This window comes from Camelina sativa, chromosome 9 (assembly GCF_000633955.1).
Source record: "Camelina sativa cultivar DH55 chromosome 9, Cs, whole genome shotgun sequence".
Lineage (NCBI taxonomy): Eukaryota > Viridiplantae > Streptophyta > Magnoliopsida > Brassicales > Brassicaceae > Camelina > Camelina sativa.
Genome location: NC_025693.1, coordinates 4,568,091 through 4,589,237, shown reverse-complemented (window position 1 = coordinate 4,589,237; position 21,147 = coordinate 4,568,091). Strand labels below are relative to the sequence as shown.

Genomic DNA, 21,147 nt, shown 5'->3' with positions numbered 1-21,147 from the left:
CGAATCGATTTCATGTACGTCCACCGATAAGTGTACCAACACTACAACTAAGTGTACCATCTACAGTGACCGATAAGTGTACCAAGACTACAACTAAGTGTACCAAAAATATCTGACGTACACCTTTAATCAGTCCACGTGTATAAATCTACCATCAAAGGATCGGTAGACTTAGTCCCAACTTCCAATGTTTTTTTTTTTTTCTAATGGCATTAGCCGTAATTACGTTTTTTCTCAACACTAGTTTCAGAGGTAGTATAGGTACAAGGTGTTAGTCTAGTCATTACAAACAATTGTATGTTACTTTTGTAATAAGGAAACTTTTATGCAATATTCTAGTAACTCACCCTTATTATTATTATTATGTTTACTAATTTTCATTAATATTATTACTAATTTGACGTTATTTTCAAGGTAACTAAAGAGCTGAGCTTTGATCTAGCCCCTTTTATCAAGTATTCAAACGTTTACTGTTTGATGTAAGTTTGGGAACTCTGGTCCCTGATTCATAAGTTCAATCTTGATTTAGCTAGTAAGAAGCTAGATTTCATAAATTAAGGGGGTGGTTATTAGAGACTTTGTAAAGATACAAACACATTGTATTCACAACATCACATAAAAATATTGTTTCTTCTAATTGGCATCTTTTTGATAGTCAGGTTCACAGAATTCTCCACCAAGATCATCGCAGGCCTCTTCGCGGAAAACGCTAAGTAGTCACAAGAAACACACAAAATCAGAGATTTTAAAATTGAAACAGAGGTTAAGAAAATGAAAAGGGTTTTTTTAAAAAGTGAAGTTTTACGTTTTGGTGTTGTTATACTCTTCGTATTCTCTGTCAACAGGCTCTGAAACCACGGGGCGTGAGACGGGCTTTGATTCGAGCTTGACTTCAGGGTAAATGTCAGCAGAACAAGCGTATCCGCTGATTACTTCGCATGCTTCAGCTGGGAAAACACTAAGTACAATAATAAAGATGTTAACGAGTCAGTAGTAGAGTTGAGAAGAGGGGGAAGTAGTGATCTAAGGACTTACGAAAGGATGGAGGAGTTGTAGTCGATGGTGTTAGGATCAGATGTTGAAGGAGATGATGATGATGCGTTGTTTGATCTGAGAGATGAGAGTCTTGAAGCTTTAGTTGCGTGAGGAAGAAGAAGACTGAACTTTGGAGAAGAAACTGAAGAAGAAGGAAGAGGAAGTAGAATGGTTGGTTTGATGTAAAGAGCTCCCTGCATTTTCTTTCTTTGTGTAAGAAAGATTGGTTTAGTGATTTTAGATATTTTGGTTCTGTTTTGGAACAGTATATGCTTTATTTATAGCCAAAACAGAGAAGAATTATTTTTCTTTCACTTAGGTCGTAAGATTTTAGTTTTATTGACTCAATAATTGATAATCCAACGGCCTCAAATCACTCACTGGTCCGACAAAGAAGATAAAAAAATGTTTGAAACAAAAGGAAGAGATATTTATGAAAGGATAAGGTTGAGGCTTTGTATGTAACATGTGAGAATGAAAATCACTGGATAGGTATCCACCACACCACTACCCTTGGAAGAAATTTTATCCAATCTTTTTTGGAATTTTGTGTGTGTGTGTGTGTGTGTGTATTTTTCTCAAGTACTCTGAGTCAGCAAGAATCATATGATTTGAGATTAAGCAATATAGTAATGTTTTGGAGAGTCTGAAATGAAATAAGCATGATACATTCTTATTCGATTATTATAAGGTTTTAGTTCTGGGGTGGACAAGAGAGTAAGCATTGTATCGTTTAGCGTCCGGAATTAATATTAGTACCCAACATTGAATCGTTTCTTTTCCCTTCTCATGGCAGCACTAACAATCCAAGTTGTTATGTCTTTCTTGTCTACAGTCTGGTTGACCTTGATTGAGACTTAGTTTCTCTATCTCTCCAACATCCATCCTCCCACCTACACAATTATTTGAAACACAATCACAACTTTGACGNAAAAAAAAAAAAAAAAAAAAAAAAATCGATTTTGATGTGCATATCTGATTTATAAAATAAGTTTTTTTTTTAAAAACTATACGTACACTCATGTAAAGGGAAGAGGGCGAACATGACTATGCAGATTACAACTATCTGTGATGATTCATGGTTTGGATGTCTCAAAGGGATGATTCTTATTGATTTACTGAGTTGTTGTAATTTCTAAATAGAAGACTTAATATCTATATATATTACTTTGTAGATAGATTTGTCTAGATATCTTATCTAATAAATACTGGAAATGCTGCCACATGTCTCTTATAAACATGACACAATTTATCTTCTTCAATCGCTGACTCTCTCTATCCATCGTCATCATCAGCCATCCCCAAATCATAATCTTATAAAAACCTATACGTGCACTCATGTAAAGCAAAGAGGGAGAACATGACTATGCAGAATACAACTATTTGTGATGATTTCATGGTTTGGATGTCTGAGGTCTAAAAGGATGCTTCTTGTTGTTTTACTGAGTTGTTGTAATTTGTAAATATAAGACTTAATATATATATATATATATATATATATAATATTAAAAGTGTAAATATGGAAAATATTTAAGTTGTCATATAGTCAACCAAATTTTCATACTTTAAATATTTCATAAAAGTATCAATTTCTATTTTTTGCTGTTTTCAATTTCTATTGGTAGATATAGAGAGTTGTGTCGATATCTTATAAACATGATACAATTTCTCTTTATCTAATTTTATCCTTTTAGATTCTCTTCCTTCTAACCAAAAACCAGTCCCACTCCAAATTAAAAATTTGCTTTATTAAATAAAAAACAACCTCAATATAAAACCCAAAAAAAAAGAGCTTTTTTATGAGAATATCTGAGAAGTCACCTTTGGTCACTTTTCAAATTTACATGTATCTTTTATCTTTAAACACTATATAACTTAATTAAACACCAAGATTAAACAACTTTTTAAATCATATTGTCCTTTTATCGTTATTCTCTATTTTTTTACTTTATTTTAAGAGTTATTCTTATGAGAATTTCCAATGATTCATAAGTTAAATCGAGGCTTAAACTGGAGATGTTTGTGATGAAAATAGTCATGAAATAGTAGTATGGATTGTGATGTATTTGTTTGTTCAGGTTTTTTTTGGTACAACTCAAAAAATTAATATTTATTTCTTATTCTGAAATTTCCTACATCAGATTCTCATTACTTCTCTACGTTGATGTCAACTAATTCTGAGATATATAAAACCTCTACATGATGAAGTTTGATGAAAGGATTTTACACTTAGCCAAGGAGATCAAACTCACATCCATATAAACAGTGCACAGTGAAAAAAGAAACAAATCCAAAGTTCAAATTTAACTTACTCACCACATCCACATCGTCTGTTTTTTTCTTTATTCAGTATTTCTTCTTAGATGAAAAGATTATTATACATACACAAATCCATAGCATTTTTAAAGTCTACTCAGTAACGGCGTACACTTGTTGTCGACAAAAGTACCCGGCTCTGTTTCTTCCCTCTCTTTCCGGGTTCTTTGATTGTTGCGGCTGGTGCGCTTGGTGCTGTTGTTCTTGATGTTACACTAGCGAACGATGTCATGTTTGTGTTTCTTGCACCTGAAAACATGTTTAGGGGTCATCAGACAATGCTAAAAGAATCTGCAGAGCTAGAATCAGTGGTTGGTTACCTGTGGTTGCATTAGCAACTTCACTACTGCTGCTGCTTTGAACGTTTGTTGGATCGTTATTCAAGTTGGGGGAGTCATGGCCTGCTGCAAAACCGTGCCTTGTCACATGTGAAAAGGAATTTCGCTCTCCGATGTTTGGAGGGCTAGATGATATTGGGGCAGAGTTCCCAAGGGCTAAAAACAGACACAACACAAAAGCTTTCTAATTAGATCACTTAACCTCAAATCCAATTAGCAGACGAGAGATTTCCTATTATTTACCTTCAAAGTCATCCAAGGAATATGGAGGAAAGTCATTATGAGACGACTGCCCAAAACTGGCCATCAATGGTACAACAAGCTCTGCAGCTGCAGCTACTTCAGCTTTAATTTTATCTTTTTGCTCCTGAAAATGGACATTAAATGAGTTGTTAGCCTTGATTTCTCCTTTTAACCATGGAATTTTGGAGAAAGTAAGACAAAAGTGAACAAACAAAGCCCATGAGGTTGGAATCTGAAAGATTTTAGACAAAGAGACCACGAGTTGTTTTTCATGGTTAAGAAAGAGGAATACCTTCCTAGCACGGTCTTTCCTCTGCTTCTCACGCTTCTTGATTTCATCTATAAATGGAGCAAAGGCATCATGAGGCAAGGAATTCCTCATATCAATCTCACATATCTGAAAAATTACCAAACCGAGGATAACCTCATGAGAAAAACGTCAAGACATAGCAACATTTGCTGCAGGTAGAACCAAATGAATAAATGATGGGAGCAACCAATGGAAAATAAACCTGAAATGTAGTTGTTAAAGAAAAATGGCTCAAGAAGCGGTAACGTCTCCTTAAGGCTTCCGACTGGGTAACAGTCTCCATTTCCAGTATCTTTCCACTCACTCTGTCATTTCAAAAATTGGAATCAGAACACAACTGGAATAACAAACTACAGAGAATAACTTTTTCGCTGAACAATTTTTATTGATTTTCATACTAAATAAACAATTCAATCTTTCTATATATCACCAATGCCTGATTTCATAAACTAAGGAGCCATACATCATACACTTTTGAATCAGTATCACAAATCCATGCAGAAATGATTAGGTAACGAAGACGCTTCCATTGCAACCTATTCCATAGTCTTTGGCATACGAGAATTGTAGTGCATAAATGACATGGACTCTTACCTTGGTGGAAGAAAGTCATAGCTGCCATAGTGATGAAGAAGGCACTTCACATTCAAAGTGTGAAGGATAATGTGCTGACCATCAACAGACTGTATAGGTACACAACCAGAGCACAAAGGTAAGACATCTTGAGCATCTTACATATACACCACCACAATTACTTTTGATAACAACAAAACACCTTAATTATTAATAACATTTATTTTCATATAAAAGAATCGGACTCTAGTATATTAAACGACCATCCCATAGCAATGGAACAATCATCATGCAGCTCATTAGTACTTTATGCAAACACAACATTACCTGATAAAAGTTGTATGCATCGTTGTCCTTCAGGTCTTTGGTGTCATTTTGGTGCGACATGAAACCTTTACTTCCATTAAATGAGGACGATGACGGTGCGTCTTGGTCTTCTAGAGGATGACCACTATCACAACTCTTTTCCAAACTAAATTGAGATTCCCCATCTGACTTATCTACTGAAGAATCTTCAATTGATTTCTCTTGATTGTTGGAACCGCTAGCTGTTGCTCCATGCGCCCAGCTTGGTGCTTGATAACCAACTCGAGAAACATCAGGAGGTGAAGATGATTGTGTCCGATTTCTAGCTGGTGTGTTCAATTTGCTGTAATAAGAGAGCCTATGCTCATTCCAGTACATTCTTCTCTGCTCCAAACGATCCAAAGCAGCATTTACATATAGGTGCTTCTCCAAGTCTTCAACAAGTCCAGGATCTGCCCTTGTAATCCAAGAATCTAACTCTGAAACTGCTTGTTTGACAGAAAGATCAACATCTTGGGTGAAAATGAACTTTGAAAACGGATCATATATCTCATTATCACCACTAGTAACAGTCGACTCATACTCAACTTTTCGGGTGGGAGCAAAAGAATCTTTCTTGCGGGTCAAAAGTACAAACTCGACGGGATCTCCTACAGAATACTGCTTGACGTTTTCAATATAAACAGTGTATAACTCTCTTGGAGAAATCATCACGAAGCACAATGGACACCTCTTGAAGCAATCTGCCTTGTGGTTATCCATACCCGTCAACAGATACTGTAGAATACATGGGAAACAGAAGATATGCCCACAGGAAGTTATCTGCGGACATAGAGGATACTCCAAGCAAATCGGACACTGCACAGTGGACGGAGTAGAATACCTTACACAAATAATATTATCCCACTGCAGTGTTTTGTCAGGATCCATAGAATCAGGAGAATGATCTCCAGTATCCAAGACAACAAACTTGTAATTGGCCTTAAGAAACATATCCTTGTTATAAGGCCTTCCCTTGTACTGTTGCTTTCTTTGAGGCGGAGGAGGACCTCTAGATTGTGGCGGCGAAATCGGATCATACTGAAAGTTCAGTAAATGGTTCCCACTTATCATATTAGCTCTTCTACCAGTTGGATTATGATGCGTAACACCGCCTCTAGGAGAATTATAATGTCCGGTGTTATGCTGCAATTGAGAAGAAGAAGAACCAGCAGCTCCTCCTCCAGTACCTCTTCCTCTAGACCTATTCCTTCGACCATCATATCGAAAATGGTCACGTTTATCAGCATTAGGTGGGGAAAAACTCTCCTTCACTGCTCCAATTTGCGTCATCTGCAGAGCATAGAAACAACAACGAACCGACCATTCAACAAAAAATGAAAAGCAAACTAGATTTGTTTCTTAAAAGACTTTAAAGACTCATCATTTACTGAGAAAGCAACTAAAGTTTACCTCTTTGGAAGATCCACGGCTATGTCCCTCCTCAGCTGCAGCAATCGGTTCTACAGTTCAAAATTCAAAATTGAGACAAGAAGTGAGAAACCCTAAAAGAAACATTTTTAAAAAGCTGAATTTTTATAACAAACATTTTTAAAAAGCTGAAATTTTTCAAAGAAACCCTAAAAACCCAAATCAAAACTCAACCAAATAAGCTGCCTTTCAATGTAAAAAAAAAAGCCCTAAAAACTAAACCAAATTGACGAGTTCAATGTACAAAAAAAAACCCTAAAATTTAGGGGTAAGTTGAGTTTATCAATCAATCTTCCTTACCTCGAGAGCCACCGGAGAAATCAGAAGTGGGTTCAGAATGTTCGACGAATCGAGTTCCGGTGGAAGAGATCCGGGAAGGAGGAGAGGTGGGAAGAGGAGAGAGAGAAGAAGAGTTGTCGCCATGCTCAAAGCTAGGGTTTAGAGAGGAATCTGTATTAGAAGAAGACGAATTGTGACCTTGATTATGCGGTGAAGGCAAGATGGACATGAAAATTTTAGGGATGAGAGATAAAACTTCGCCGGCTCAGAGCCACCGCTTCTTCTGCGTACAGAGAGATATTTTTTTTTTTAACCCAAGGCCAAGAAACTCGTCGTCGTCTGTTTGATTTTTTTTTTTTATGATCGCTCCGTGTAGTACCCGACCCGGATCCGTTAACCCGTAATATGATTCCTTTTGTTCGCGGGTGGATATACCGAATCTTTTTAAAGACAGCAGGTTAAACTTTAAACTATGTAATAAGTAATAACCATCGTTTGTACTTTTTGGTGTTCGGTTCTTTTGTCATGTACTCCAGTTTAATAAAGTCTAACAAATGGTTAAAAGTTTAATTCACGCGATGCTTAAAAGTTTTACTGGTTAAACTTAAACTAATGGTAGATCACAGTTGCAGCTTGCATCACCCGAAATACCGACCGACCACAGCTGATTCATTTATTTAACGATGAGATTTTGACTCAAACTGAGAATTTTGGTTAACCGTTACGGTTCTCTCGGTTTAACCGATCAAAACTTGTTTGATTTGGATTTGTTTGCTTTCGGTTCGGGGAATTGTTTAGATCGGGTTTTACCAATACCTAATTTAACCGAATCAAATTAATCAAAAATACCCAAATGTAACTAAAAATAACCGATTAGGACTTTTTTGTTTTGACCCGAGAACCTTACCACTTCCTTTTCAGACTACCGTTGTTTTGTTAATGGATCTTGGAAAGCTGGTGATTCGTTTGCCAGTGCATGATGGTTCTGTACCCAGTTTCAGGATCCGACGCCAAGCATGGGAGCTATCAATTTCCGGTGGAGCCTTTCCCCATTACATGCCGAAGTCGAATCTTTCATTTGGGCTATGCGGTGTATTATCGTGCATGACTACTGGGACGTGGCTTTCTACTCAGACTGTTCAGACTTGGTGAAGATGGTGTCTTCGCCACATGACTGATCAGCGTTCTCGACATACCTCGACGATATCAAGATGGACAAGGATAAATTTTCTTCTTTTTCTTTTATCTTTTATTCCTAGAAATGCAAATGTAAAAGCGGATTGTTTGGCACGCCATGCGCGCACATCTCCGCATAATGTTTTGTATGTAAACAATTTACCTCCCATTGGCTTGTTTGAACTAATCTTTTGTTGAACAAAAAAAAAAGTTTCGATACATTTTTCTGTTTTTTTCTTATACCAAAAAAAAAAACCCACAATCTTCAATATTTTGTCTTGGACCTCTAGATCTTTAAGCATTGACGCTTCACGTTGCAAGCCATATCTTAGCTCCGGGCAGTCAGGTATTTGACGGGTTGTCGAAGCTCTGCCACAAAACATTTCTAAAGGAATCTCTGAGTACAAAATTCCCATTTTTGAGAAGAATTGCATAAACTTGGCTATTTCTTCTTCTGGTTCCATTATAAGGAAGGCCGGTGGACCAAAATGATCATGTCCGTGTAATTATCACACAAAACTAAATTATGGTTTGATATCTTCATAACAAACAGAAAATTTATACTATCTTCAAAACGAGATACTTTTATAGGCGACCAAACTTATACGGTAATTTTTGTACAACATCTTATTGATAGACACGTTTTCACCCAGGGTATCAATCCCCTATGCATTTGTAGTACAAAGGGTTATCAATCCAAATGGTTCTGTATTGCTAGCAGGAAGGATATGATCAGTACAATACAAGTCAAGCCAAGCAATTAGGGTTTTAGTTTTAACAATCCTAAAATAAACAAAATAAAAGAATATAAACAAGTAAACCACACGACCTAAGCACTCGATGCAAGCAATCGAGTACAGGATCGAGTGGGGTGATCGAGTATGCAAGTGAGATATGAACAGCTCGAGGTATTACTCGATACAGGTTATCGTGTACCTGATCGGGTAAGTAGTCGAGTAAGTGAAAGAAATGCAAATAAATAAAATACGAAAGTTCCTAAGGATGGGGGTAATCGAATCCTAAGTGTTCTAGACCAGTACGGATGCCTTACATGCCTCAAGCAATTATTTCCTAGACAATGAACCTCTAAGACCTTGTCACCACACTTTCGCACTAGCAACAATCAACCTTGAACACATTACCACACTGTCGCACTAGCAATATGAACAAGCAGGCATTAAGAACGATTCATTATTGTCAGTAGACTTAAACTCATCTAATTTTGTTACTCAGAGTTAAGTAAACCTCTAGCATTGGCTAAATCAAGCATTTTATCTACTCCTTTCGGCCTGTAGCATTTGTAAACGCCCTAGATCTAATCTCAACCTTTCGGTCTGTTGACAGCATTAAGAACACCAACCTAGAAGGAAATCTATCAATCATTTACAATCAACTAAAGCATCCTAACCGATCAAGAACACAAAATCATCTATCCCATCCCTAGAAACTTTACTACACTACTCGGACATAGAAACGAATAACAAAGCAATCAAAATAAATAAAAATGACATTGTATTAAAAGATAGAGTAGAGTAGAAAGAGTAAGGGATAAAAATCTAAGAAAACTACAAAATAAAAATGCAAAACAAGAAGAAAAATGTTGAGTCGCTCAGTTATCTCACAGAAGCTCTCGCTCTCTGGTTTGAGGGTCTGCGGCGTGCTCGTTTGCGAGCTAGGGGAAGAGGGGGTTTATATATGGAAACCCATTTGACCTAGCTTCCCAGACTTACCCGATGGTCTACTCGATGGGGTACATGAGGGTGAAGTCGGGTTACTCCTCGGGTGGATCTTCGGGTTGCTCTTCATGCTCTTGGATCTTCCTCGATCGTGTTGGGGTTCAGACTTGTTCTTATAGCTCGATGGCTTCTTCGGGTACATGCTCGAGTTGTCCTTATTTTTCCCTATTTTTGGCTCTTTAGCACCTGTTTTCATCCAAAATATGCAAATGCAGAAATGCAACACCCTAAATGCTCTAAAAGTGAATTCCTACAGTTAATGGCCTAAAAATGCTAAATTAGAGGTATGAACAATGCAAAATATAGACAAAAAAGTATGCTAAAAACATGTAAATTAGAGAGTTATCACTTATATAATAAAGTAAGGTTTCCACAAAATCTAATATATGAGAAGCTGATATTTATTTTAGTTTCATAATCTTTTGACATGTGCCATTTTATTTAATTTTAATATATAAATTCTATTAGTTTAATTAAGATTAATTAAAAATTCACTAAGGATCTATTTTGGAAACACATAAAACAGTTATACAGCACTAAATATTAATCCAATTTTATATTTCCTAATCTTTTATTTTTATCAATAGAGTATTATATAATATATTATATGTTTGAAAGTAAGATGAATAACCACGTGAAACTTGTATTTAAATTTTATATGAAAATTAATGAACTAATAAAATGCTAACATCGCAGTAAAAAATATAGTATGACATCTAAGAGTCTATTTTATTTGTTATAAAAACACATAAGTAAAAATATTTTACTTACGTTTTGTTTATATTTTATATATGTTTTCTAATATTTTACATATGTTTTGCTTATTTTTTATTTTTTTATTTACTTTTTCATATTATAAATATATGTATGATGTTACGTAAATACAAAATCTTATCAGAGAAATTAGTTGGAAAACATATAATTATATGTAATATGTGTTCAGTTCTATGGTGTTAGAAACCGTTTGAGGATTTTCTCGAGAAATATGGTATTACTAAATATGTAAATATTAATGGATATTTTTATGAATTTTTAGTAACATGGAATTTGGTCTCTTCGTCCATTCTTTTGGAGAAAAAATTGTTTCTCATAACAAGATGAACAAAATTTTATTATGAATAATAACTTTTTTGTTCAACATTTCAAAAAACCAAGAAAAATGACTAATTTGCTGCCATATATAAAGAATCACACCTACAATTTATATTTTATATAGAATTTAATGAAAACTATTCTCGATATATGTATCAAACAATCAAATCATATATATATGATTCTATCATAATCACAAATCAATAAAATTATATAAAAAACTAAAAATACATCATCCATGATCACATGGGCAACCATCTAGTATGACAATGTAAGGGAGATAACTTTGTTTGTCGATACCCATTTCAAACACGTTACCGAGGAACAATAGTGAAAGTGAGGTATTGAGAAGAGTACATCAGATTAAGATGCATCTTTGAAATAGAGTGAAAGAGAGGGCATGAAGAAACATACGAAGAATTCATACGTTCCCATATCTTTATAGAAAAAGAAAATTACTATATACTTAACCAAAAAAAGAGAAAAGAAGAGGGTTTATGGTTCAGTTATATAGAGAAGTTTGGCTTGAGAAGAAATGGTCAGTAATTTGATACAAAGAAGCAGTTTGGCATATATTTTTAGTAGAAACACTCTCATCTAAAACAAAGAAACGTAAACTTATTACATTTAATCCTGGGAAAAAGCCAGAAAATATCCCATCTATGTTTTATTTGGACGTTTAATATCTTATTTTTTTGTTGGAAGAAATATATTCTATCCAAATATATTTGGTAGAAAAATACATCGTCTTTGCATTTTTGTTGAAATTTGGATGTTTGGTAGAGAAACTTAGCTCATTTAATTTGTTGAACGAAGTTTAATACTTTGAATGTTTTTGTCGATCGCCTAGTTTGGTAAATTAGCCATTTTAGTTTTTGAATGAAAGTTAAGACTTTGAATGTTCCATATTTGATTGACTAATTACCCGAAACATTGTTCTGACTTCTGCGAATAAAAAAAAAAAAGGTGTTGATTATCCTATTAATAAGTTAAAAAAGGTGTCAACACATATAAATGAAGTCATCATACTATATGGTATGACATCTAAGAGTCTATTTATTTGTTATAGAAACACATATGTAAAAATATTTTACTTATGTTTTGTTTATATTTTACATATGTTTTCTTATTTTTTACATATGTTTTGCTTATTTTTTATTTTTATTTACTTTTTCATATTATAAATATATGTATGATGTTACGTAAATACAAAATCTTATCAGAGAAATTAGTTGGAAAACATATAATTATATGTAATATGTGTTCAGTTTTATGGTGTTAGAAACCGTTTGAGGATTTTTCTCGAGAAATATGGTATTAGATACTAAATATGTAAATATTAATGGATTTTTTTATGAATTTTTAGTAACATGGAATTTGTTCTCTTCGTCCATTCTTTTGGAGAAAAAAAATGTTTCTCATAATAAGATGAACAAAATTTTATTATGAATAATAAATTTTTTGTTCAACATTTCAAAGAACCAAGAAAAATGACTTATTTGCTGCCATATATAAAGAATCACACCTACAATTTATATTTAATATAGAATTTAATGAAAACTAATCTCGATATATGTATCAAACAATCAAATCATATATATATATATATATGATTCTATCATAATCAAAAATCAATAAAATTATATAAAACCCTAAAAATACATCATCCATGATCATGTGGGCAACCATCTAGTATGACAATGTAAAGGAGATAACTTTGTTTGTAGATACCCATTTCAAACATAGTGAAAGTGAGGTATTGAAAAGAGTACATCAGATAAACATGCATCTTTGAAATAGAGTGAAAGAGAGGGCATGAAGAAACATACGAAGAATTCATAAGTTCCCATATCCGTATAGCAAAAGAAAATTATTATATACTTAACCAAAAAAAGAGAAAAGAAGAGGGTTTAAGGTTTAGTTATATAGAGAAATTTGGCTTGAGAAGAACTGGTCAGTAATTTGATACAAAGAAGAAGTTTGGCATATATTTTTAGTAGAAACAAAGCAACATAAATTTATTATGTTTAATTCTGAGAAAAAAGCCACAAAGTATCCGATCTATTTTTTATTAGGACGTTTAATACCTCATTTTTTTTGGAAGAAATATACTCCATTGAAATATATTTGGTTGAAAAAATACAACGTCTTTGCATTTTTGTTGAATCTTCATTGGATGTTTGGTAGAGAAACTTAGCTCATTGTATTTGTTCAACGAAAGTTTAGTACTTTGAATGTTTTAGTCGATCCCCTAGTTTGGTAACTTAGCCATTTTAGTTTTTGAAGGAAAGTTAAGACTTTGAATGTTGCATATTTGATTGACTAATTACCCGAAACATTGTTTNAAAAAAAAAAAAAAAAAAAAAAAAGGTGTTGACTATCCTATTAATAAGTTAAAAAAAGGTGTCAACAGTCAACACACATAAATGAAGTCATCATACCCGGTTTAAAGTCGTAACAAATGACCATCTAAGAACAATTGAAACCGTTTTATTCACGTAAGTTGTTGCTGTCCCTGTCACTATCACCAACCATTTCAATGTGATCATCAAACTTGATTAAGAATGTTCGAATTTCCATCGGAACTAGCTCAACCACTAGCTTCTCTGCGTCCATCGCTCCTCCCCTTTTTACTTCTTCCCCGGCCGAGCCTTCTACTTTCCAGATTAGCCTTCTCTTCTCCATCTGCGCCTTCTCTTGGTTCCCTGAAAGACTTGTCTCTTTCACTTGGCTTATCTGTTCAAACAAGTTAAAATAGAACAGCAGTTGTTTTTGTTAAAACACAGTGACACAAATATGAGATGGATCTTCTTGTTCTTCGCGTACCTTTTTGTTGTGGAATAGTTTCTTCAGCTCTACTTTTGCCATAACTGAGTACTCACTATCCTCACCAACCTTCACAAGGTTAACAAGACAGTAACTCAAAAGGACTCAACTAAGATGAAAACCATTAAGAGAAATCAAATTCAGATTTTAACCGCTGCTTAGAGGCCCAAAATTTCCCAAAAAAGCGAAACTGTCAAAAGTTCATGGGTTTTCAATTTAAAACCAATTGGACAGGACCAAGTCCCTTCTATATTACTTCAGGTCTCATCTTATTTCACATGTGGGATTAATAAGAAAATCCAAACTTAATCGTCGTCAGAAATGACATAGCAGCATTTTTGGAATATAAGCACGAAAAGTTGAAAACAGTTTGACCTTAGGTAAAAAATACACCTATACAATAACTAACTCTATATATTTGTGTTAAGAACTAACTCTATATATTTGTGTTAAGAACTAACTCTATACAATAAATTGTTTTGGTTTCCTGGATGGGTTTTCTAAGTATTCCAAGTTTGTCAATATTTCTAATCATTTGCTATCTTAACTGCCATAGTAACTTCATTTCCACAACCAAAAAGCACATAGCCATAACAGATTAATGGTGGGAACATATTAGAGAGAGGATAAGTAAGAACCTCGAATAAGTGAGCAAGCCTTAAAAGAACTTCCCCATTTTCCAACTCCTGGACATGTCAAAATTAATCATAGTGTGGTCAAATAATAAAACGTCTATGACATATACAGTACAGTACACAATCCAACTAACCTGGAGCGTGAGTAATGCGACGTTTTTAGGTAATGAGTATGACGGTTCAAATGCTGAGAAAGTCGTCTGATGTGAATTAATCCAACTATCTCCTTCCTACAAAAAGAAATAAATACCTAATCTCACTTCACTACCTAAAAGAGGAGAGAAGTAAATATTTCGTTTTCAAGAGCAACCTGTTCTGTGAATGCTAGAAGTAGTGGTGAATAAATTTCTTGACCAAATGTTCGACGCCATTTTGCCCCATCTCCAGGTTTATCTATCTGTACATAAAACTTCCCTCGTATCTGCAAAACAACTCAAAAGTTATCCAAACTATTTTAGGCTAAAAAAACGATTAAGTACCACCTTGGAACAAGCTCTGTTACATGATCCCTTAAAAGCTGATACGTTGCAACTTGGACGGCTTAAAATGATATGAAAACTTAAGCTTACTGTTAATCCTTTGCATCCTTCAGGGAGACAGACTGTCTCATTAAGAATCTCGCCAACACCTCTTATATCATCATGCTGCATTCTCCTACACGAATGAAACAAAAAGAGGTGAAACACGAGCAAAACAATATATACTTTTCTTGATTATATAGAGAAAGTTAGTTGACAGACCGATGAAGCATCAACTCGATCTGGCCGTTCTCTAAGCTGGAGCCCCCTACAGCACGATCCACCAATACCGATAGCTCTGAGGTTTTATCTTGCATGTATATCCCGAGATTTATCTGGAAAAAAAAAGTATGTTATGGAAAAGGTGGATATAATGCGTCTCAGTCAAGTACAAGACCTTAGTATATCACGAGAAGGAATCTCAGATGGATTTGATGCCTTACAGGATAATAGTTCCCAGAAACCGGTTGGTACACTTGCAAGTCCCAGTCTGTTCTGAAGTCCCGAATCTGCAAGAAAATATGAATAAGTATGTTACAATAAAAGCAATACAGTTGTTACAAAAATAATAAACTATTGTACACATGAAGTTTGCATCTATACCCGTTTGATGAAGTCACGTCCATTAGAATCTGTGTAAAATGTTCCATTTGTCTTCATGGTGGTTGTCAGTTTAGTGATAACCTCCTTGCTAATACCATCATCAGCTGGTATAGGCCCAACCTAGAAAGCAGGGAATAATAAGACTAAAATTGTCTTCATCAGTTCAACACGAAGACATGTGAAGATAAAGAGAGATCCACTCACAGTGAACTCAATTTCAGCATGGTTTTTTCCCTTGTACACTCTGGTAATCTGCAAATTAACAGAACCATCACAAGATGAATCAAGAGTTATAGTTACTGTAACGTAAGTAAAATAGTCTAGAACAATATATATTTGCAAGAGAAAATGACCTGTGATATCCAAGAGTTAAAATCCTGGTGCACTTCATCAAATAAAGGCCCCCGAACAACAGTCAATTGAGCCTGATTCAGTCAAGACAATTACTTTTCTTTTGTATTTTCACATACGGTCAGGAAATAAGGTTATAAATGCAGGTTATATGTAATACCTCTCCTTCGGATTTAATCGGAAGCACACCATCTGGTCGAAAAACGTAAGCTCCAGAAGCCTTACAAATAAATGAGAAGAGAACGGTTTAAAACACGACAAGAAGATATAGATAAAGTTGTATCTGATAAAGAACTGAGCTACCTGTGGATCCTTGTCAGTTCCATTGCTTCCAATGTAATAAGCATATGATTGTTCTGCAGTAACCTTAAAATTTACCACAAATCAACATCAGATGATTTTAACATACTCGAATGGGAAAATAGGGAAGTTCTGATTAAGGAAAAAGGCACACCTGATTTCTTGTACTTAAATAACGAGTCATTTTCAGTCCCTCTTCCGAATAGAATAACTTTAGATTTCCTTGGCCAACTTCTACATTTTGATTCATGCTTCCAGAAGTAACATCTGACGCAGATGGTCCACGCGCTAAAATAAAATTAGAAAACAGAGATGCAAGTAAATACAAAACGTGATATCAGTGAAAACCAATTGTTATGGTGGCTAGTCGAGCCAGAACATAAGAACTTGTATTCAAGATCCTATAATTCACATTTTGAAACATACCNGATCCTTGTCAGTTCCATTGCTTCCAATGTAATAAGCATATGATTGTTCTGCAGTAACCTTAAAATTAACCACAAATCAACATCAGATGATTTTAACATACTCGAATGGGAAAATAGGGAAGTTATGATTAAGAAAAAAGGCACACCTGATTTCTTGTACTTAAATAACGAGTCATTTTCAGTCCCTCTTCTGAATAGAATAACTTTAGATTTCCTTGGCCAACTTCTACATTTTGATTCATGCTTCCAGAAGTAACATCTGACGCAGATGGTCCACGCGCTAAAATCAAATTAGAAAACAGAGATGCAAGTAAATACAAAACGTCTGTTGATATCAGTGAGAACCAATTGTTATGGTGACTAGTCGAGCCAGAACACAAGAACTTGTATTCAAGATCCTATAATTCACATTCTGAAACATACATGTTCGTCCAGTGTCTGAGATGACATACGAGCTGAACCCAAGAGGTGGTACTGAAGCTGTAAATGCAAGCACATGTTTTGCAGTATTCCTTGGTGATCTTCCTAGATACGCTTTGACATACTCATTTCTTATTCTCAATGTAATGTCTGAAAGAGGTAGAAGCTGAGACACGACTTCTTTCCCAGATGCATCTTTCACGATAACATTTTCAGATGACACCTAAAAGAAATTATCATGTACATTTCGTAAATGCTGGGATGAATGGCAGATAGTATTGGATAATAAACAAGGGAAAAAATATATATACTAACAGGAACTCGGACAACTTCCTCTCGTTTCCATCCAAGAGAGTTGTAAACAACAACCACCTACAAGGAGAGAGTAGTGTGAAAAGAAGATAGAACAACTAACCGAGAGATCCAAAACTTCATACACTAAAAGTCAGCATGTCTGACAGATTTACCAGGCTTTTCCCGGTGGATAGACGAGCTTCAGATGCAGGACAGTAACTGATATTAAGCAGAGGACACTGCCAATATGATGCAAAACATAAGAATCTTAGAAGGCTATACGTCTTTGGAAATTGAGCCATTAAAGTGCTCATGAAAATGACAAAGCAGCTTACTAAAACTTTACAGCATCTTTTGTGGAAGCGAAAATAATTACCACTCAAATTTGATCTCAACGTACACGGCCACATATTATAGGAATCCTAGAAATATCTTAAACAAGCACAATACCTGCTGAAATTTTGTGCCAGTATTCTTCCCTTCAGTACTTGATTTTGCTGCTGATAAAAAGGAAAGAGAAGAGGCAACCAACTTCTCGGCCTAGTAATGATCAAAGAGAAGTTCTTAAACTGATGCACCAACAAGAGAAATAAAAATTGCATGAACAACACATGAGATGCGTAACTAAAGAAACACCTGAAGGTAACCCATTGAGAGTCTAAGAGCATAATCTGCAGCCACGTGTTGTCTTTGTGTACCACTAACTGCATCATGGTGTTGAGCAATTGCCAAAGCATCGGCTAGCATATCAGTTGTTGGTCCTGAACTATTCCTACCTCTCAAGAATTCCAATTGTCGAGCTGCCTGTTTGAAAACATAAAAGACCATGTAAGAATGAAGCAAAATGACACTACAAATCTATGAATGTTAGAAAAATTATCAGGCCATACCAGATAGTAACCACTTAAATCCCTCACGTATTTCTTAAAGGCTGGCCTGCTCGTAAAGTACCCTGTCCAGTATGCATTAGGTTTGTCCGCATACCTGGCACAAGTGCATATATTATTTATTTAATCAACACGTATTTGCATTTGTAGAAAGTAAAACTCGAGCTATCAAACTCACGGGAAGAAATCATCAGTCTTTAGGGGCCAGGATTCGTTTGCTGCATATTTTGCATCGGTGTAAATAGATGGTGTTGAATAAAGAACATTGAGACGCCCATCCTGGATTGTGCAGACGACAAGGGATAAAGATTGGTATCTTTTACATTGACGATAGTAAAATCCCACTGATATGAATTTGCTAGTATATAAATTATCAGTTTTACCTTGTTAACATAATGTATAAACTTGTCCATCTGTCTGAACCATGAATATGCATACTGGTAACGGAAGTCAGTTCCCATTAACCACATGATATGGTTTGTCCTGGTTACATTGACCTTGAAAAGAGAAATCTAAGTTAAATTCTACAATATATCCTAGTGAAGTTTCTTATATTGTTGTTGATTTCAAGAAAAAAACAGTATGATCTTACCTGTGCAAGGGCTGCAGCTACAAAGTCGTTGACTCGCTCTTGAACATTGTAGTCAAAAAGGAGAGGATCATCCTATATTCAACATTCTTCATCAGTGCACGTTCAAGCTGGGTTCAAATACAGCACAGCATGTTCAACTGCTTTTACCTGGACTGGCGCTGATACATCATTTATTTCAAATGTGAAACCATCAGGAGGGTCGTAATGTCTTGGGAATACACCGGTGAATATCTACAAGTAACATCAAACAGCAATGACACAAATCCAGCTAAACAATGGAAACAACAGAACAAGACTGTGAGCAGAGCAATTTGTTGGTTTTAACCTGTGAAGACGAACCAAGGGACTTAGAACCTTGCCAAATAACCTCAAGTGTTTTCTCTCTTAATCTCTTTGCACGGTCTTGGTAGTCAATTCTAGCGAAAAACAGCGAGTCAAAGCCAAACTGTAGAAGAAACCAAATGGGTTGTCCAGTCAAAATTAACTTAAAGCTGATAAATAGGCTAATCATTCACATACTGAAGCTAACGAAACCAAACAAATGTAAATATAATACCTCAGCTCCAAGTAAGTAAGCTTGCACTGCAGAATGTCCAAAGGGATCAATCTGCCAACCAACTCTAGGAACCTGACCAAACTCAGATTTAATAAACTGATGGCCTAATGTAGTCTGATCAATCATATCAATATAATGTGGAGTCGCCTCATCATGCATACACATTCCACCATTTCTATATATAAATAAACACACACATCAACACAACAGAACAACAGATACATACATCCAAAAAAAAAAGTAAAATCAAAATCAAACTAACATGAACTCTAGTTGACCAGAGTCAACAAGCTTCTTGACTTTAACTTTTTTAGCTTTGCTTTGTTGCCTCCACCATCTTTCAAAAAACGCCTACAAATACACACCATTCAACTAAGCAAGACTTTTAAAAACCCAAAAAAAAATCTCCGCATTTGGTATATTTCTGAATCTTACAATCTCAACATAAATAAACTTTCTATTTTCATCATCAAGCAACGAAGCGATTACAGAATCCAACACGTTCTGTACACAAGCTCCCTGGTTCAAAAATCAAATTCAAAAACAAAATCAAATCCCTAAAAAAAAAAAATTCGCAGAATCCATGGAAAGAGAGTGCGAGAGATGTGAATAAAGTTACCCTAATGGAGTTATTAGAACCGACGTAGTACTGATCAACGGTCTTAAGCCAACCAACGTCGTCGTGTGAGTGAGGAACTAAGTGAACATTGATTTTTTCAGGTACGATTCTCGGTTTTGTGTTGTACTCTATGTACTCGGAGTTGACGGCGCCGATTACAACCGCCGCTAGAATCAGATAGAAAGAGAAGAAACATTTGACCGCCATAGAAGGGAGAGCTCTCAGGAGAAGAAGAAGAAGAAGATTACAGTGAGGATCGTGAAGAACAATGTGTAGAAGAGAGAGAGACGAGTGTTATACATATTGTAGAAGACGAAGAAGNAAAAAAAAAAAAAAAAAAAGAGTAATCACTATCACTTAAATTTAATATATTTTTGGTCTTAACTTAATTGTGGTATTAATAATACTTTAATTTTTATTAGACTTTATCTTATCCACTTCCTAACCAATAAGAGACAATATATTAACGTTAAATTGAAATAGTGTAGAGTTGCTTGTAGGAGAAGTGATAAAATGGTCCATTGTTGTTGTTTAATTGTTTTGATGACAAATTATATTGTAAGCCAAATCAATTCGAATGATTGCTAATGATTCTTTTGTTTTCTTTTTTTAAGTACATAGAGTAGATGTATTATTTAAGTTTCTTTGATCGTATTTAAAGGTCAGATATAGGAATTCATTAATTTATCATGGATCGGGTAATAATGCTTGAGCCCAATCCATCTAGAGTAAAAGCCCATTCTTAATTTAAATACATTTGTAGGTCCAAATTACACCACATGTTACGTTATGCATGAACTGTTAATTAAAGACATAAGTAAAAGTTCAAGTTTAGTAGAAAAAAACTATCACATTTCGAATGGTGCCTAGTTACAAGCTTGACGTTGACACTCGAATACCATACATGAAAGTGAAACACAGTATGACTATATAAATTTATGTCGAAACACTGTATAAAATGATTGTACACAGTTTGCATTCACTAAAAAAAAAAATGAATGAGTTAGAAAATGCTTGAAGCCTTCAACTCCTCTTTACTCCCAAATTTTCAAAACAAATTATTCTACTACCAATTGCATGTGTTTCGACATCATTTGATTTTTATTCTTTCTAATATATTAATATATATGAACATACTATGATTTCCTTATGTATATAGCTTTTTTATTTAATTTAAAATATGTATCAGCATTTGTGAAGTGTTTGAACACAATAGAAATCCTTATGTACAAACTATTAAACCA

The 21,147-nt window shown here is 34.8% G+C and overlaps 3 protein-coding genes and 1 long non-coding RNA gene across 4 annotated transcripts; all 4 read right to left on the bottom strand.

Annotated features, from left to right (window-relative positions):
* Positions 525–1,298, bottom strand: LOC104710479 (light-regulated protein-like). Its single transcript, XM_010427090.1, has 3 exons — positions 1,036–1,298; positions 806–958; positions 525–709 (listed from the first exon to the last, which is right to left on the bottom strand). Exons 1-3 carry the CDS (start codon positions 1,233–1,235, stop codon positions 634–636), a joined length of 429 nt encoding a protein of 142 aa, XP_010425392.1. The 5' UTR covers positions 1,236–1,298; the 3' UTR covers positions 525–633.
* On the bottom strand, positions 1,628–2,182 carry LOC104710478. Its single transcript, XR_755012.2, has 2 exons — positions 2,053–2,182; positions 1,628–1,928 (listed from the first exon to the last, which is right to left on the bottom strand). It is a non-coding gene; the product is annotated as an uncharacterized LOC104710478 (long non-coding RNA).
* LOC104710477 (RING finger protein 10) lies at positions 3,309–7,220 on the bottom strand. The gene is made up of 9 exons (XM_010427089.2): positions 6,892–7,220; positions 6,574–6,623; positions 5,143–6,453; positions 4,837–4,925; positions 4,445–4,547; positions 4,225–4,329; positions 3,933–4,056; positions 3,672–3,845; positions 3,309–3,600 (listed from the first exon to the last, which is right to left on the bottom strand). The coding sequence occupies exons 1-9, from the start codon at positions 7,097–7,099 to the stop codon at positions 3,449–3,451; spliced, it is 2,316 nt and encodes a 771-aa protein (XP_010425391.1). The 5' UTR covers positions 7,100–7,220; the 3' UTR covers positions 3,309–3,448.
* On the bottom strand, positions 13,281–20,222 carry LOC104710475 (alpha-mannosidase At3g26720-like). Its single transcript, XM_010427088.2, has 29 exons — positions 19,904–20,222; positions 19,720–19,803; positions 19,547–19,635; positions 19,285–19,459; positions 19,054–19,173; positions 18,876–18,959; positions 18,729–18,800; positions 18,520–18,633; positions 18,315–18,415; positions 18,140–18,233; positions 17,886–18,053; positions 17,700–17,789; positions 17,423–17,488; positions 17,271–17,327; positions 16,959–17,178; positions 16,682–16,815; positions 16,111–16,173; positions 15,968–16,027; positions 15,810–15,881; positions 15,661–15,708; positions 15,457–15,576; positions 15,297–15,362; positions 15,076–15,188; positions 14,905–14,989; positions 14,646–14,756; positions 14,470–14,565; positions 14,339–14,386; positions 13,701–13,769; positions 13,281–13,610 (listed from the first exon to the last, which is right to left on the bottom strand). Exons 1-29 carry the CDS (start codon positions 20,108–20,110, stop codon positions 13,365–13,367), a joined length of 3,072 nt encoding a protein of 1,023 aa, XP_010425390.1. The 5' UTR covers positions 20,111–20,222; the 3' UTR covers positions 13,281–13,364.

Coding starts and splice junctions, on each gene's coding strand:
- LOC104710479 (XM_010427090.1), bottom strand. CDS start 1,235: ATGCAGGGAGCTCTTTACATCAAACCAACCATTCTACTTCCTCTTCCT. Junction 959..1,035: donor TACAACTCCTCCATCCTTTC/GTAAGTCCTTAG, acceptor TATTGTACTTAG/TGTTTTCCCAGCTGAAGCAT. Junction 710..805: donor GAGTATAACAACACCAAAAC/GTAAAACTTCAC, acceptor GTGACTACTTAG/CGTTTTCCGCGAAGAGGCCT.
- LOC104710477 (XM_010427089.2), bottom strand. CDS start 7,099: ATGTCCATCTTGCCTTCACCGCATAATCAAGGTCACAATTCGTCTTCT. Junction 6,454..6,573: donor GCCGTGGATCTTCCAAAGAG/GTAAACTTTAGT, acceptor TATGCTCTGCAG/ATGACGCAAATTGGAGCAGT. Junction 4,926..5,142: donor ATGCATACAACTTTTATCAG/GTAATGTTGTGT, acceptor GTACCTATACAG/TCTGTTGATGGTCAGCACAT.
- LOC104710475 (XM_010427088.2), bottom strand. CDS start 20,110: ATGGCGGTCAAATGTTTCTTCTCTTTCTATCTGATTCTAGCGGCGGTT. Junction 19,804..19,903: donor GTTCTAATAACTCCATTAGG/GTAACTTTATTC, acceptor TTTTTGAACCAG/GGAGCTTGTGTACAGAACGT. Junction 15,882..15,967: donor CGATTAAATCCGAAGGAGAG/GTATTACATATA, acceptor TGACTGAATCAG/GCTCAATTGACTGTTGTTCG.